The 18,023-nt window shown below is 59.1% G+C and overlaps 1 protein-coding gene and 1 pseudogene across 1 annotated transcript; one reads left to right on the top strand and one right to left on the bottom strand.

Annotated features, from left to right (window-relative positions):
• LOC130262664 (zinc finger protein 665-like) overlaps positions 1-18,023 on the top strand; it is a 214,411-nt pseudogene that overhangs the window by 152,654 nt on the left and 43,734 nt on the right.
• LOC130262690 (Fc receptor-like protein 5) lies at positions 1,468-17,004 on the bottom strand. Its single transcript, XM_056510041.1, is given in 24 exon segments — positions 1,468-2,954; positions 3,152-3,186; positions 3,259-3,321; positions 3,412-3,433; positions 3,783-3,869; positions 3,949-4,263; positions 4,870-5,034; positions 5,037-5,126; positions 5,361-5,591; positions 5,680-5,700; positions 6,348-6,383; positions 13,372-13,433; positions 13,504-13,525; positions 14,072-14,155; positions 14,239-14,553; positions 14,874-15,177; positions 15,179-15,270; positions 15,273-15,320; positions 15,421-15,661; positions 15,664-15,683; positions 15,991-16,192; positions 16,194-16,214; positions 16,311-16,417; positions 16,974-17,004. Coding segments are annotated over 24 exon segments (2,769 nt in total). The 3' UTR covers positions 1,468-2,799.

The following is an 18,023-nucleotide window of genomic DNA, read 5'->3' as shown; positions in this document are numbered from 1 at the left end:
GCACTTGGAGTACTGCAGGCACTGGGGGACTCTTGGCACACTGGGGGACCCCACACATGGGCAGCGTGTTTCCCTTCCACTGCTCCTGTGGGTGCCAAACATTCACGTAGAGGTGGGCACAATGGGGGGTCACATGTGAGGCTGCACAGGGCACCCAGAGCTCCCTATGCCCCCTGAACCCCCAAGGGCTTCCCCACACCCCTCCCACTACCAGCAGTGGTTCCCCATTCCACATCCAAATACTCACAGAACCCTTAGAAATTTCCCCATTCTCTCCACATTGTGCTCCTTGTACTCACAAGGGCTCCCTATTTCTCCTCCCAGTGCCTCTCCATTGCTCCCAGTAGATCCAGGTGGCTCCCATTCTCTCTCCCAGTACCCCTGTACTGCTAGTGGCTCTGCAATGCCCCTATCAGCACTCCCAATACACCCACGGCTCCTCATCTCTCCTCCCAGTGCCTGGGGAACACAGGACTCATTGCCCTCTTATTGGCACCAAAATGCAGCTTTTTGGTTCAACTGGCAGAGATGTTGCTTCTTTGTTTAGCTCTGTCAGGCTTTAGGAATGGGATTCTCCAATTTTGGGCTGTCATTACACACCAGTGTTCTGGATTCCTTCTCCTCTGTCTCAAACCCCTCCTGTGCCGTGGTCCCCACATGATAATGTCACAAAGGCCCTGAGGGCGTTCTTCAGCCTCCCTGTTTTCCAAGGCAGTCAGGTTCAGGCCATGGCACAGGGTGGGGTGTCAGTGTCAGGAAAAGTTGGATATCTCGAGACACTTTGGAACACCTGTGTGTGACAGGGCTGGGCCAGGCCTTGCATTTCAGTGACACAGGGCCCCGTGTGTCAGTCGGTCTGTCAGCCATGGCACACTGGGGAGAGTGGGATGCTCTGCCGAACCCAGTTCCTGAGTGGCTGAGTGATCAGGAGTCCCACCTTGGGAGAGGGCATTTGGTGGCCCAAGGGATAAAAAGGCAGAGCATGAGGTGGCCAAGTGTCTGACCCTGTCTGCTCTTGGAGAGTCTGCCTCATCTGGAACACTGGAACACTGGAATCCAACAGGAGTTGGAAACTGTCTTGGTTTGAAAGAGAAACCTCTGCGAAGGAAAGCAGGAACCTTCCTGGAATGGAAAGAGGACCCATCCCTCAAAATGTTATAACAGACAATTATGGGGCTTCCAGGGAAAATTGTAAGAAAAGATAGAACAGATAAATGCTAGGAAATTTACAGAACACAACAGAATAAACAGCAAGACAAGAATAGAAATTTCCAACGCGCTCAGGGCTGTTTGTTCATCTTAGGTGCAGTTATGGCCACGGTCATAAGGGGGCGCTGCAGGGAGCACTCCCGGCCAGCAGGGGGCGCTGCAGGGAGCACTCCCGGCCAGCAGGGGGCGCTGCAGGGAGCACTCCCGGCCAGCAGGGGGCGCTACAGGGAGCACTCCTGGCCAGCAGGGGGCGCTGCAGGGAGCACTCCCGGCCAGCAGGGGGCGCCCCGGTGCCAGCTCCAACCCCTCAGGGGCCATGGCGGCCTCGGGCGGGAGGGACGAGGCCAAATCGCTCCTTTGGCAAACTCACACTTTGCACCAATTGGTCCCGGCACCAGCACCGGCAGCGCCCGGGCAGAAGAGACGAAGGCAGCAGCTTGGATCCTGGTGCCCGGTGGCAGCGTAGCAGTGTCCCGGCCCAGGCACACACCCTGCGCAACACCCGCGACCGCTCTCCCTGATGGGAACGCAAGGAAGGCAGCGCCGAACCCCAGGCAGGTCTCAGGCCCACAGCAGCACCTCTCGTGCCTTTCCACCACAATTCCTGAAAACCCTCAGCTTTTCACTGCCTTTTCCTCCTTCAGCCCTGGCACAGCAGCTCTGGGAATGTTGAATTCCCCGGGGGTGTTGAGGAAAGCAGGTGCTCCTTGCTGACACTGCCAGGGCTCCTCAGGGTCTCCACAGCACGTTTGGAGCTGCTACTCTTCCTGGGGTGCTGCTGGTCCCGACACAGCAGCCTCAGGGGGAGGACAAGGAGGAGGCAGAGGAGGAAGAGGAGGAAGAGGAGGAAGAGGAGGAAGAGGAGGAAGAGGATGAAGGGGTGGAGGTTAGGGAGGAGGAGCAGACCGTTAACGCGCTCCTGCAATTAGACCCAGCATTCCTGAAGTTCAGTCGTGCTTTTAATTATCCCTGTGCACAAACACACGATTCTGCAATCTCTCCCAGAGATTTTGGGCTACCGGGACAGCATTGGACTCATCTTGGGGCTCAGATTCCCCCAGCCATCCCCACAAGAAGTTTCTTTTCTGCCGAGAAGATTTTGGGGAGCTTCTCGACTTGGCCACTGCACAGGAAAGGGCTTTGGCCAGCCCCAGGTGGCAGCCAGGACCTGAGGCTCCCCCCATCCCCTTGCCTTTCTTTCTCGCAGTTTTTGAGCTGTTGCAAAGGTGAGAATTCTGTCTGTGGGGGAAAAGGCCTGGATGTGGTTTTGTCAGCCCTGCAAGAAGCACAAAACCCAGTGTGAGTCCAAGCAGTGACTCTGTGAGGGCCTTTGACGTTTTTCAGAGCAGGGCTGGCTGGAAACCCCCCCTGCAGGGGCAGCTGTGAGGGAACCAGTCCAGAAATGCAGAAATTGATCATTTGGTCCCTTTCCTTAAGGGACTGAGAGAACCCCAAAAATCCTACAAATCCCACAAGGATCTGCTCAACAGCCTGACAGGGACCCTCCTGCATCCTGAGCTGAGCGGGCAGAGCTGAACAAACAAGAACCATTTCTCCCAGTTTAATTCAAAATCTGAGTTTTGTGTCCAGTCAGTGGGACAAAGGTCTTGTGCCGTGTCCCAGGAGGAGGGAATGCGGAGCCCCTGGAGGTACTGGGACAACTGGGAGCACTGGAACGGGGAGCTCTGGACAGCCCCACATGGGATGCCCCACTCGTGTCCATCTCCCGGGCAGGGTGGGGAACCCTGGGAACAGAGGTGGGGAGGGGAGGATCACACGGCTGTTGCCCTCGGGCAGGGACCTCCAGTGGCCCCAGAGCCCCTCAGTGCCCCCAAGAGCCCCCCAGTTCCCAGCCGTGCCCTGAGTATCACAGCACATTCCCGTAGATGTCCCCACATTCCCGCGGTCGCCCATAGGTTGCTGGCAGCTCCGCGTAGGTCACCTGGGGATCCTGGAGTGTGGTGGCACAGGGGGACACTGTGAGAGACACTGGCTGTGGCATCTGGGCGGGGGGACACTCATGGGTGACGTATCCCAGCCCAGACTCACCTCCCATCTGCTTGGTGCTCACGACGTGGGTGTACAGCACCTCCCCCTCCTCTGGGGGGGGGCCTGAGGGAATAAAGGGGATGTGTGGGAGGGAATGGGAGGCCTTGGGGGTTGGGGTCAAAGGCCAGAGTGTGGTTGGAGCATCACACTCACCTTTCCTGCTGCTTCCTGGCAGCTGCAAAGGAAAGAGGGGAGGGGCAACTGTGGGGTCCCCAGGGCCCTGACCTCTCTCAGGAATCCTCAAACCCCACTGCACCCTCAATTTCACTCAGGACCCCTGAGCATCCCTGGTGCCTTCAGAACCCCTGAACACCCCCAGTGCTCTGCAGCCCCTGTGCCCACAGAACCTCAAGCTTAACAGAGAGGCTTAACTTCCAACACCCCCACAAAAACTTTGGGACCCTGGGGAAAGTCCGGAGCACTCAGCATGGCCCGAGTCATGGGCTGTGGTTGTTGCTCCATCACCCCCACATTTAAATGGCCTCCAGCTCCCCAGGTACCCCATTGCCCCCATTGTCACCCACTCATGCTGTTCCACTGGTACAAGCCCACAGCTCCACCCACGAGCAGGACCAGGAAGAGGAGGGATCCACCAAGGCCTGTGGCCACTGCTGGGGACAGAAGGGACGCATCAATGTCACCCCTCACTCACAGGGGTCCTGCAATCCCAATGACCCCTGAGTTCCCCACCTGTGCTCCAGTGGTGTCCAGTGGTTCCCTGTGGTGTCACCTCCAGGGCCAGCTCTGGGCTGAGTGCCTGGAACACGCGGAGCCCGTCCTGTCCCAGCTGGTTGGTGGCCACGCACTGGTAGGTGCCCAAATGTCCCACATCGATGGCCCCAAGCTCCAGGAGGGGACCCCGAGCCACCTCGTGCCCATCGAGCAGCCAGGTGAAGGTGACAGGGGCTGAGCCCACCTGCACCGAGCAGCGCAGGGTCACGGGGTCACCTGGGCACACCTGGAGAGCCGGGGGACCGGGGGTGATGGTGGCATTGGCCACGGGCACTGTGGGGACACAGACAGGGCTGAGGCCAAGGGAGGGGCAGGTGGGTATGGGACGGATGGGTATGATACAAAAATGTCGTGGATGGGGTCAACCACTGATGGGTGAGAGGACAGAAAGAGCAATGTCAGGACACAGGGCAGATGTGGAGGGACCCAAGGAAGATTTCTGGGGTACAGGGATGTACCCAGGTGGGGTCCCGTGGGGGCTGCGGGGGCTCCCCGTGCCCATCCCGCACTCACTGCGCACCGTGACGCCGAGCCGGGCGCTGCTCTTCCGCACGGCCCCCCCCCTCGGAGCGCACCTCGCAGCTGTAATTCCCCGAGTGGGAGACCCCCACGGCGGGCACCAGGAGCTGCGGGGACCCCTGCGGGCCCCCCACCGACTGCCCGTCCCGGTAGAAGCGGTACAGGAGGGGGGCTGGGGGCCGCAGGGGGCTGGGGGTGCTGAGGCAGCTGAGATTGAGGGGGGACCCCTCGGTGAGCTCGGGGGGACCCTCCTGCGCCAAGACAGGCATGGGGTCTGGGAATATGGGAGGGGGATTTGTGACCCCAAGTCTCTGGGGAAGGGCCATGAGTGTTTCGGGGTGGCAGCTGTGAGGTGATCACCTTGCACTGGCACTGGCACCGCCGCTGACTGCTCCCACCACCCCCAGTATTTCACCCAGCCCCTGCAGTGATAGTGGCCGCTGTGGTGCAGCTGTAGAGGGGACAGTGACAGTTCAATCCCATTGTGGAGCGCCCCCAGTTCTTGTCTGTCACGGTAGGACACCTGGTGACCGAATTGTTCTGCCGGCCCCGGCAGCGCAGTGTCACCGTGTCCCCCTCCAGCAGCGCCCGCGCCGGAACCTGCAGCACCAGCCAGTCTGAGGGATAGGGGGGATTTGTCACACCGGTGTCACCAGGACCCCCGCCACTGGGCCACACCAGAGGTCGCCAATTCCATCATGGGGGTCCCCCTGCACTGGGATGCTCCGGGATGTCCCCAGAGCAGGGGACAGGCTCTGGTCACACCAGGGGGTGACCCATGGAGCTGAGGCAACCCTGAGCCCTCGGGGTCATGGCGGGTGTCAGGGTAGGAACAACCAAACACCCCTCACCATCTGAGACTGTCACGGGGGAGCTGCGCCCTGTGCCAGGTCCGCCACATGTGTAGGTGCCACTCTCAGTGACAGTGAAGCTGTGTCGTTGCTCCTGCCACCAGCGCCGCCTGTCCTTGTACCAGGTGGTGGCACCGGTGGTCCCCAACCCCTGGCAGGTCAGTGTCACCCGGTCCCACAGCACCACCGGCGTCCAGGGGGGCTCCACCAGGAGCTGGGTGCTCTGGGCACCTGCGGGTGACAGGGGACACCAGCCTGCCAGGGCCACCACGGGGCTGGGGACAGCAGGGCGTGGACATGGCATCCCCCGAGGACTCACCAGCGAGGCCGAGGGTCTGGGCTGGAAGGGAGAAGGGACAGGGCTGGGTGGGGGTGGCCCTGCAGGGACAGAAGCACCAGGGAGACCTGGTGTGGTGCCTGTTCCCAAACTGTCCCCATGGGAACACTGGTGTAGCAGGGAGGTTTGAGGACAGGGACACCTCGGTCACCCTGGGCTGAGGCAGGACAAGGGGACACTGTGGACACCCCATGTGTGCACAGGTCACCTCCTCCAGTCCTACAGCACCTGTCCCCACGACCACATCCCCATGGCCCTGTGCCCATGATCCCATTCCCATGGCACCTGTCCCCATGACCCATCTGCATAGGACACGTGGCCCTTGTCCCTGTCCCTTCATCCCTGTCTCCCTCCCTGTCCCCATAGCTGCCCCAGCCCCAAGGTTCCTTTTGCCACATGCCAGTCCCCACACCTCAATCCCCTCCTGTTCCCTATCCCCACATCCCATTTCCCCCTGTTCCTGTCCCCCTATACCTGTCCCCATGGCCACCCCACGACTCTGGTCACACTGGGGTCCATGCCCATGCCCTGGCTCCGCTGGCCTTGGGGACCTCAGGGGACCCCACAGCCCCCCTGTGCCCCCTCCCCACCACTCTCTGCCTCACCAGGGCCCATCCCCAGGGTGTCAGGCCCGTGCCCAGGGCACTCACCCCACAGGAGCAGCGCCACCTTCCCGGCCATGGGCACTGGCTGTCACTCACTGCTGTGGCCACCTGTCCCCTGGCTGGCGGCTCTTCAGATGAAGGGACAGGAAGCGAGGGCAGGTCTTGTCCTTATGTGTAGGTGGCTCTTGGTGGGGGCAGGGTGGGGAAAGGTGGAGACAGGAAAGAGATATGGGACATGTCAGGGACCATATGGGATGGTCTGCAGACATGGTTGGGGATTGGAATTCCCAGTTGTGGGGCCTCAGGGCATGTGAGGGACCTAGGATGGATGTCCATGACAATGGGTGTCCAGGGAAATTGAAGTGCCACGTCCTTGGGGATTCCTGTCCCAGAGGTGGCAAATCCTTAGCACCTCTGTCCTGGGGTTGCTGATCATTCTCACTGCCCCCATTGGGCCCTGGCACCTCTGGGGTGCCCAGAATTTAGGGGACACCTGTGATGACCTTGCCCTGATGATGGGAAATCCCAGGTACATTTGGTGCCACAGCAATCTGTGGAAATGCCCATGTGTCCTTCAGGCTCTGATTCCTTGGTAAATCCACTGCACCCTGCCCTGAATTCCCCTGCCTGGGCACTCCCTTCTCCTGCTGGGACACCCTTGTGCCCCAGAGACACGTGTGGAGTCCCTGATCAATATTTCCACACTTTTCCCTCTCTGCTGGTGTCCACATCCAGAACCCAAACATTCTTTCTAGGAGGTTCCAGAGAGTTGCAGGTTTTGTTCAGGGAGAAGGGTCCTTGTCACGTTGTTAAGCAGATCCTTGAGGGATTTGCAGCATTTCTGGGGCTCTCTCAGTCCCTTGGGGACAGGCACCAAAAGATCTATTGCTGCATTTCCAGACTGGTTCCCTCACAGCTGTCCCTGCAGGGGGGATTTCCAGCCAGACTTGCTCTGAAAAACATCAAAGGCCCACGCAGAGCCACTGCTTGGGCTCATACTGGCTTTTGTGCTTCTTGCAGGGCTGAGCAAACCACAGCCAGGCCTTTTTTGGCCGCAGAAAGAATTCTCACCTTTGCAGCAGCTCAAAAGCTGCGAGAATCAAAGGCAAGGGGGCGGGGGGAGCCTCAGGTCCTGGCTGCCACCCGGGGCTGGCCAGAGCAGGGCTGGCCAATGCCCATCCCTGTGCACTGGGGCTGGGCCATGGCTGGGCCCCACACTTGGATGGCCACTGGCTTCAAGGAGCAGGAGTTTGGGAGCTCCTTCCTGCCTGGGGCTCCATTCCCAAGCTGCTCTTGCCAGCTCACATCTTGTGGGGGAGGAGCAGGGATGGAGAAGTCCAGAATCCCCAGAGCCACCATCCCCCAGGACAGGACCTCTTCCTTCTGCTGCAGGAGAGAGAACATGAAAGTGTGTGGGGGAGGGCCACAGGCCAACAGCTCTGTCCCCCACAGCCTCCCCAACTGTCCCTGCACCCCCTCTACCCCCTTATCTCCTACCCTGGGGTTCCCCCAACCCATTGCCTGCTCAGGTGTCCCCCAGGATCACCAAGGCACAGACTGCAGGGTTGTGAAATTGAGGAATTAAAAGAAGGAAATTGAAATGAAGGGAGGAAAAAGCCTCTGGGTGTGGGGAGGCCATGGGGGAGGCACAGACCAAGAGCCCCTTGGAATCTGCCTTTGGGGTTTGGGTGACCCCCCCAAAACATGGACACCGTGGGGGACAGCACTGAGCCCTGGGTCTCCACAACAACTGAAGCACCCAGGGAAGGAGCTGTGACCCATGGGCCCACCCAGACGCTGTCCATCCCTGGCACCCCCATTCCACTGGGAATCCAATAAAGAGACCCCCCCTTCCCTGGGACCCCCATCCCAGGACTACCATTCCCCAGGGTCTCCATTGGCCAGGACCCCCATTAGCAAGGAACCCTTTCCCTCAGATTCCAGCCCTTACAATCCCCCTTTCCTGAGAACCTTGATTCTCCCAGGACCCCTAATTCCCCTGGCACCCTCTTCTCTGGGACCCCCATCCATGACTCCAAATCCCTGCAGCCCCCGTGGCCCTGGGACTCCCATCCCTGAGTCGTCCCAACTCTGGTGAATCCCACTCCTCAGGACACCCATTCCTCTGGATACCAATCCCTGGCTCCCTACACCCTCTGAGACTTCCACTCATGGGAACTCCATGTCCCACTTGTGCCACCCAGCCTTGTCCCCAGCCTGTCCCCACCCTGCCCACAGCCTGTCCCCTGCCTGTGGCCACCCTGCCCCCACCAAGGGCCACCTACACAATGAGATGAGACCTGACCTTGCTTCCTGTCCCTTCATCCAAAGAGCTGCCAGCCAGGGGACAGGTGGCCCCAGCAGCGAGTGACAGCCAGTGCCCATGGCCGGGGACACCGGGATGGCCGGGAAGGTGGCGCTGCTCCTGTGGGGTGAGTGCCCTGGGAACGGGCCTGACACCCTGGGGATGGGCCCTGGTGAGGCAGAGAGTGGTGGGGAGGGGGCACAGGGGGGCTGTGGGGTCCCCTGAGGTCCCCAAGGCCAGCAGAGCCCGTGTATGAGTTGACTGGGGTTGTGGAGTGGCCATAGGGACAGGAGAGAGGGGACAGGAGCGTGGGGACAATAATAGTGGGACAGGGATTTGGGGAGTCATCATGGAGCAGTTAGAGGTGACCTGTGCCAGCATGGGGTGGCCATGGCATCTCCAATTCTGGGGTGCCCAGCGTGCCCCCATGTCCTGCTGGAGCATGGGGTGACTTTGGTTTCCCTGTCCCTGAGGGATCTGTGCCACACAAGGACAGTTTGAGGACAGACACCACACTCTGTGTCCCTGTGCTGCTGCCACCCCCACCCAGCCCTGTCCCTTCTCCCTTCCAGCCCAGACCCTCGGCCTCGCTGGTGAGTCCTCGGGGGATGCCATGTCCCCAACCTGCTGTCCCCAGCCCCGTGGTGGCCCTGGCAGGCTGGTGTCCCCTGTCACCCGCAGGTGCCCAGAGCACCCAGCTCCTGGTGGAGCCTCCCTGGACGCCGGTGGTGCTGTGGGACCGGTGACACTGACCTGCCAGGGCTCGGGGACCGCCGGTGCCACCTCCTGGTACAAGGGTGGGTGGCTCTGGTGGAAGAAGGGACCCGAGCGCTTCACTGTCACCGAGAGTGGAACATACACGTGTGGCAGACCTGGCACTGGGCTCAGCCCCTCTGTGAGGGTGTTAAATGGTGAGCGGGGATGTTTGCCCTGGCACCCTTGGGGTCCCCGAGAGTTCTGGGTGGGCTCCATTCCCGGGTCACACCGCTCATGTGACCAGAGCCTGTCCCCTGCACACGGGGACATTCCAGAGCATCTGTCCTGGGGTGACGTTGCAGTGCTCTGTATCCCCAAATCGTGTGTGTTGCTCATGCCTGGAGGGTTTGTTTTGTCTAGCCAGGCAGCGTCCCTCCCCCCCGGGCTCTAGTGGCTGCCGCCTGCCTGCTGGCAAGCCCCCCTCCTTCGCTCTGCTCTGCTGCTGCTGCTGCTGCTGCTCGGCTTTTGGCTCGGTAGTTTGCTTTTGCTGCTTGCTCGCTTTTCCCCCTTCCCTTTTTTGCTTCGCTTTATTTTTCCTTATTAGCTAGGAATACCACTGGACATCAAGAAAATCCCCGGACGTCTGTTCGTGACAAGAAATTTGCGTTTCTGCCCTTCCCAGCGCTGGAGACATTCCGAGCCTGATCATCTACTCGGACGGGTGAAGTTTTTCCTGCGTCACTCTTGGCTGCTTTTTTTCTTCTGTGTGTTGGGGAGTGCTTTTTTCCCTGTGTGTTTGCTAAATAAACAAGTTTTTTTCCACTTTTCCCCTGAGGAAATCCTTCCTGAACCCGGTGGGGGGAGGGGGAGGAGTTTGGGGAGTTTGTTTGTTAGGGAGCTCCTCTTGGAGATTCTTCTCCTAATTTGTTCTAAACCAGGACAGCATGCCAGTGCACTGAGATGCCCTGTTGCAATGGAGGACCCTGGTGCTCCCAAAGCCTTTGGGATCCCACAGACTCCCCAGATGTGACAGGTCCTTCCTGTTCCACAGAGCGCCTTGTGCTGCAGCTGCCGGCACGGGCGCTGCGGGAGGGGGACACGGTGACACTGCGCTGCCAGGGCTGGCAGGATGGCACGGTCACTGGAGTACGGTTTTACCACAGGGACAAGGATCTGGGGGGCCCCTCTGTGGGACCGAGCTGTCCTTGTCCCCCCCTGCAGCTGCACCACAGTGGCTGCTATCGCTGCGGGGGGCTGGGTGAGCTCTGGGCCATCACCGTGCTGGGAGAAGTCAGCACTGGTGACAGTGACAGTGACAGTACATGGTGAATGTGGGAATGGGGATGCGAAACCCCAGCACCTTCCCAGCTTTCCTTCACCAGTGCCTGGGTCCCTCCTCCCTCCTTCCGTCCATCCCTGGGTCACCCAGACCTTCCCATGTCCATCTTGGTTCCCTCCATCTTTGTCCTTGTTCCTCTCCAGGCCCCCCATTCCTGCCTGGCATCCCATACCCCTTCTGCGTTCCCAGCTCCATCCTCTGCTGTCCCTTCCCTACTTGGCTTGCTTCCACCCCTCCCTGAGCTCCCCTCATTGCTCTCTGAGCCACCCCACATCCATCCCTGGGTCCCCTCTGTCCTATCTCATCCCTGTCCCTCACCTCTGCCTGTCTCAACTCCACCCCACTCTGGGTCCACTCCTCCCTCAACGGGGTCCCCTCCCACCCCACCGTATTCCCCTCCTGCCACTCCCCATATCTCTCACCCTTCCCAGATCCCCCATCCACCCATGTCCCAACAGGGTTCCTGCTCTCAGGGGTGTCCCTGTCAGTTCAGAGCCCTGGGGCACAGGTGGCACTGAGGGACCGCCTGGTGCTGAGCTGTGCATGGGCCAAATGTCCCCTGTCCTTCTCCTGGCACCAGGGAGGGCTCAGGGACACCACTGGGCACTGGCTGTGGCCTTGAGCTGAGGCACGCTGGGGACAATGGCAGCAGCCACTACCAGTGGGGACAGCATGGCCGAGTGTATCCCCCTGAATGTCACCATCCTGGGTGAGCGGGACCCTCGGGCTGGGGGTGACCTCAGCCACGGCATCCCCATCCCACCCCAGGTCACAGCCCCACCACTGCAGGTCACGGTTCTGGGTGGCTGGGACCCTCTGGCTCTGGATGCCCTCACCCACAGCATCCCCAGTGGGTGACTGATAAACACCACTATAAGTCACAGTCCTGGCTGAAAGGCTCTCTGTGCTTCATCCTCTCTCACAAGGACCACAAGATCATCTGTTTAGAGGAGGTTTTCAACGAAGCTCAGATATTGTTTCTCGGAATTCTGAAAATACTGACAATCATGAGACAACAGAGAGGTAGCCTGGATAAAGGAAATGCATATGCAACTAAAGAAGAAAAAGAAAAGATCCTGAAAATGACACGTGTCTCATAGAGAATTACACCAAGAGATGTTAAAATATATGAAAATGCCAGCTATAAATCCAACATTAATATCTTATGAATTATGCCTATTACAAAATGGGTAAATTTACACTATGAAATCAATAATGTTTTAGCAGACCTTACCTTTGAGATAGAAGTGAATCAAGACACAGAGTCTTGTTTAGCAAAATGAAAAGATCCCATTTATTCTTAATTATCACTTCAGTAGGACAAAAAGCAAACTTAAGAGAACTCAGTTAATCAGTATTAATACCAAACATAACGTGATCAAAATAAAACTGGAACAGAAAGTTGTCTAAACTTAGTGATACTGCAACTTAACAGAAATTAAATTGAACAGAATTAACTTAATAGAACTTAGCCTTAGTCTTAACAGAACGTAAGTGGGCATTACAATATCGGCCCTTAACAGGAATAGAAACCAACATGTTGTACAAGTTCTAGATGTAATTTACTCTAATGCTGTTAATAGAAAAAGGCACTAAAATGGTCGAATGATCTGTGAACAGGATGATTTTACTGGAGGGATTAAAAAGGATGTGAGAAGTATGTTGTGATTCAACACAACTTGGATTTGAGCGTAGATCATGGTAATTGCAATTATTAAGTATAGCTCTTATTAGGATTTTCCAAAGTATGGCTTTAATCATTCTTAAATTACGAAAGAGGTATACACAATCAAAATGTTGGCACATGTTTTATGGCAAAAAGGATTTTCGACCTTGGCTTAAATATTAACTGTTGTTCTACTGGTGTTTAATTGAAAACATTCGTGAAGAGAGGGACCCCCGAATTAAGGGGGCAGAAACATTATCTGCCTGTAAATATTGTTTGGTACATAAATTTCTAATTATTATAGTAAAAGCCAATACCATTATAACTGTGCCACAGTGCACACAGATAGTTTTGAATTCCTCCAGTAAAACAATTTAAAAATCACCCTTTCCACTACTTTTTGTTTTGTTCTGTTCTGTTTTATTTTGTTTCTGCTAGAAAAGATTTGAAGACACAGCCGCCTGTGGGCTCTGGTAAAGAGAGGTGGCTCAGCAGTCGGGCAGCAGACGGCGGCGGCAGCTCCGGGACCACACAGTACTTGATTGGTGCCTCTGTCTTGTCCACGCGCTCTGCTCGCACCTCTCAGGAAATATGATTGCTTACAGTCCAGTGCTTCCAGGCCCTTCTTTATCTCAGTTTTTGCAGTCTTGGTATTCTGTTTTTCAGCTTCTTCTTTCCCAATTTATCACAATTTATGTTACAGGAGCCTTGACAAATTCCAGAGTGAATGATAAGAATACCTAAAAATGGTTTGGCTGGAGGACACTGTGGCCTAAGCTGTTCAAACGCATTGCTACAGTGGGCACCCACGGAGCCAGAGGGGGTAGGTACACAGGGGGGTGCCCTGGGGCAAGGACCTCCAGTGCCCCCAGTGTCCCCAGTGTCACAGCACGCCGTTGCAGATGTCATTGGGGTCCCTCTGTCACCCGTGGGGTCCCAGCAGCTCCGCAGGGGTCACCTGGGGAATGTAACGGGGGGGCCCCAGCCAAGACACAGGGCTTGGGGACCTGGGTGACGGTGACACCCATGGGTGACATGTCTCTGTCCCCAAACCCATACTCACACCTTGCCGTCTCAGTGCCCACGATGTGGGGGTCCAACACTTCCCCCTCCTCCGGGGGATTCCTGTGGGGATAAGGGGGGGTCTGGGTGGGGTCTGGGAAAAGGGGAGTCCCAGATGGAAGCCCCCACTCACCTGTCCTGGGGCTTCCTGAAAGCTGCAAGGAAAAGGGGAGGGGGTGACTGTGGGGACCATGGGAGCCCTGAAACTTCCTGATACCTTGGAATTTCCAACCACCCACAGAACCCACCCCACCCTCCACCCCCCCAAATCCTGACTGCATCCCTGATTTCCCCCAGACACTCCAAGCACCACTGAACCCCCCAGAACTTCTGCACCACCACAGTGCCCCCAATGCTCCCAGAGTCCCTGAACCTCTGAACTCCAAACCCTGCAGGAAGGGGCATCCCTCAAACTCCCCCATGATCCCAAAAAGATCCATTCAACATGCTTGCACAGCCCTCCATGAATTCCTCAAATGCTGCAGGAGCTTCAAGTGCCACCTCAATGTTCCTCAAAGCGCACCCAGGGATTCCCATGGAGCCCAACCAACACCCCCACAAATCCCTGGACCTCCAGCGGAGGTCAATGTGGGCTCAGTTTCCCTCAGCCCAGGGGCCCTGGGTGCTGCCCGATCTCAGCTCCCACTCTGGGGTCTTCCCCTCACTCCAGGACCCCCATGTCCCCCCACATTGTCACCCACCCTGGTGGTGCCACCAGCGACAGCCCCCGATGACAGCCAGGAGCAGGAGCAGGTACAGGAGGGTCCTGCCAACATTCACAGCCACTGCAGGGGACAGAGGGGGACACAGCGGGTTCACCCTGAACCCCGGGGGTCCTGAACACCCCGGTGACCCCATGTGATCCCACCTGTGCTCCAGTGGTGTCCACTGGTTCCCTGTGGTGTCACCTCCAGGGCCAGCTCTGGGCTGAGTGCCCAGAACACGCGGTGCCCGTCCTGTCCCAGCTGGTTGGTGGCCACGCACTGGTAGGTGCCCGAATGTCCCACATCGATGGCCCCAAGCTCCAGGAGGGGACCCCGGGCCACCTCGTGCCCATCATGCAGCCAGGTGAAGGTGACAGGGGCTGAGCCCACCTGCACCGAGCAGCGCAGGGTCACGGGGTCACCTGGGCACACCTGGAGTGCTGGGGGACCGGGGGTGATGGTGGCATTGGCCACGGGCACTGTGGGGACACAGACAGGGCTGAGGCAGAGGGGAGGGGCTGGCACCTCCTGTGGGGGGATGAGGGAGTCTGCACGGTGACACCTGGAGACAGAGGGTCTCCTTCACCCAGGACAGTGACCCCATGGTGCTGACAGTCATCGTGTGATGTGGGATGAGGGCATGTGATGGATGAGGGGTGGGTGGTGAGGATGGGATGAGGGTGAGGTGAGGGTGGACAGCAAGGGGACACATGGAGAGGGTTGAAGGGATCCACAGGGAAGATTTTGCGCACCCAGATGGAGATGGTGACCCCTGTGGACAATGGGGGACCTCAGAGATGGAGAGGGGCACTCAGAGAAGAAGACCTGGGACGGATGCAGGCACCAGGCAAGGCGATGGGAGGTCCCAGGGAGAGAGCTGGAAAAGCAGGGCAGCACGCAGAAGGTTGAGCAGGGTTGGGAGACCTGGGAGGGCTGCGGGGGCTCCCCGTGCCCATCCCGCACTCACTGCGCACCGTGACGCCGAGCCGGGCCCTGCTCTTCCGCACGGCCCCCCCCTCGGAGCGCACCTCGCAGCTGTAATTCCCCGAGTGGGAGACCCCCACGGCGGGCACCAGGAGCTGCGGGGACCCCTGCGGGCCCCCCCACCGACTGCCCGTCCCGGTAGAAGCGGTACAGGAGAGGGGCTGGGGGCCGCAGGGGGCTGGGGGTGCTGAGGCAGCTGAGATTGAGGGGGACCCCTCGGTGAGCTCGGGGGGACCCTCCAGCACCAAGACAGGCTTGAGCTCTGGGAAGGAGATGGAGCGGGGGACTGTGACTCTGAGTCCACTGAGAAGGGGCTTTGGGGGTGTCAGGATATTGGGGGCTCCAGCCGTGGGGGTACTCACCGTGCACTGTTACTGTCACCGGTGCTGACAGTGGCATTCCTGAGGCCACCAAGCCCCCGCAGCGGTATCCGCCGCTGTTGTGCAGCTCCAGGGGGAAGAGGGACAGCTCGGTGCCCCCGAGGGACTCCCCCAGATCCCACTCGTCCTTGTAAAATCGCACCTTGGTGACAGGGCTGTCCTGCCTGCCCCGGCAGCGCAGTGTCACCGTGTCCCCCTCCAGCAGTGCCCGTGCTGCACCTGCAGCACCTGCAGCACCAGCGGCTCTGTGGGACAGGAGGTCCCGTCACACTGAGGAGCCCAAGACAGGTCCAAAGTGGGTGCCCATGGCACCGTGGACATCTGTGTTCAGTGTCCACTGCGCAGGAGGGCCCCAGGTACACCAGGAGCAGCCCTGTGGCACAGCTGTCCCCACGGGGGTCCCACCACATTGGGGTGCGCTGGGATGCACTGGGATGTTTCTGTGTGCAGGGGACAGGCTCTGGCCCCAAGAGGGGTGTGAGGCCACCCACGGAATGGACCTCACTCAGACCTATCAGGGAACCATCCTGAGCATTTCAGAGCCCCCCTCACCATTTGACACCACAACGGGGGAGCTGATCCCACTGCCGGGTCTCTCACACTGGTAGGTGCCGTTCTCGGTGACACTGAAGCTGTCATGTCCCTCCTGCCACCAGCGCAGCCCACCCTTGTACCAGGTGGTGGCACCGGCGGTCCCCGAGCCCTGGCAGGTCAGTGTCACCCGGTCCCACAGCACCGCCGGCGTCCAGGGGGGGCTCCACCAGGAGCTGGGTGCTCTGGGCACCTGCGGGTGACAGGGGACACCAGCCTGCCAGGGCCACCACGGGGCTGAAGACAGCGGGGTGGGGACATGGCATCCCCTGAGGACTCACCAGCGAGGCCGAGGGTCTGGGCTGGAAGGGAGAAGGGACAGGGCTGGGTGGGGGTGGCCGAGTGGAGACAGCAGCACCTGGGGGGCCTGGTGTGGTCTGTCCCCAAACTGTTTATACAGGGACAGTGTTGTAGCATAGAGGTTTTGAGGACAAGAACAGCTCGGTCACCCTGGTCTGAGGCAGGACATGGGGACACTGTGGATACCCCATGCATGCACAGGTCACATCCACCAGCCCTACAGCACCTGTCCCCACAGCCACATCCTCATGGCCCTGTGCCCGCCATCCCATTCCCATGGCACCTGTTCCCATGCCCCATCTGCATAGGACATGGCCCTTGTCCCTGTCCCTGAATCCCTGCCTCCCTGTCCCTGTCCCCACAGCTGCCCCAGCCCCAAGGTTCCTTTTGCCACATCCTTGTCCCCACATCTGTGTCCCCCTGTTCCCATCCCCACATCCCAGTTCCCCTGTTCCTGTCCCCCTGTTCCTGTCCCCACGGCCACCCCACGGCTCTGGTCACACTGGGGTCCATGCCCATGCCCTGGCTCCGCTGGCCTTGGGGACCTCAGGGGACCCCACAGCCCCCCTGTGCCCCCTCCCCACCACTCTCTGCCTCACCAGGGCCCATCCCCAGGGTGTCAGGCCCGTGCCTGGGGCACTCACCCCACAGGAGCAGCGCCACCTTCCCGGCCATCCCGGTGTCCCTGGCCATGGGCACTGGCTGTCACTCGCTGCTGTGGCCACCTGTCCCCTGGCTGGCAGCTCTTCCAATGAAGGGACAGGAAGCGAGGTGGCGTCTTGTCCTTATGTGTAGGTGGCCCTTGGTGGGGGCAGGGTGTGGACAGGATGGGGGAAGGGTGGGGACCTTGTGGGACATGGGGATGATTGTGGGACATGTTGGGGACAGGATTTTGCCAGAATTTGGAGGCTGAGGTGATGCAGGGGTTTTGGTTTGGGTGGACACCAAGGATGGGTGTCCAGGGCACTGGGGTGCCAGGGATGGGGTCCCATGGGAATGGGGCTCCCGAGTATTGGGTGGATCAGACTCAGGGATGATGGTCCCAGAACAACGTGCCCTCGAGGGATTTGTGACCATGGGATCTCAGGGATGGGGGTCCCAGAGAGATGGTACATAAGGAATGAGGATTCCATTGTTGGCTTCCCAGGGGAATGGGGGTGCCAGGGATGGGCAGTGGCTGAGTGTGCCAGGGAGTCACAGCTCCTTCACAGGGTGCCTCAGATTTTGGGGTGACCCAGGGCTCAATGCTCGAGTGCTCATTTCCTGGGCAGGCATCACATGGGGGTCCTGCATTGCTCTCCTTCTGTTGCCCTTCCCTGCCCTTGACTTTTTCCTCTCTTTATTTCTCTCTTTTCCTTATTTTCTTCACTTTTGTGCCATGCTCCCTCACCCCCAGTTCCTGGCTCAGAATGCCTGAGGAAGACCTGGGCAGGGAATGGGTTTGGTGGACCCCAGGGAGGGACAAAAGGGGCTGAGGGGTCTGCAGGGAGGGTTGGTGAGACTGTGGGGAATTTGGGTGTCCAGCTGTGCCCCCCAACACTTTGATTTTCTCTCCCCAGCAGCAGAAGGAAGAGGCTGTTTGTGCTGAGAGTCACACGGGGTGGGTTCTGTCCTGGGGGGCACATCCAGGGGGTCCTGCCTGAGGAGATCCTGTCTCAGGGAGACACATCCTTCCCAAGAGGGTCTAGTCCTGG

The sequence above is a fragment of the Oenanthe melanoleuca genome, chromosome 25 (assembly GCF_029582105.1).
Source record: "Oenanthe melanoleuca isolate GR-GAL-2019-014 chromosome 25, OMel1.0, whole genome shotgun sequence".
NCBI classification, from domain to species: domain Eukaryota; kingdom Metazoa; phylum Chordata; class Aves; order Passeriformes; family Muscicapidae; genus Oenanthe; species Oenanthe melanoleuca.
This window is presented reverse-complemented; position numbering and strand designations above follow the sequence as displayed.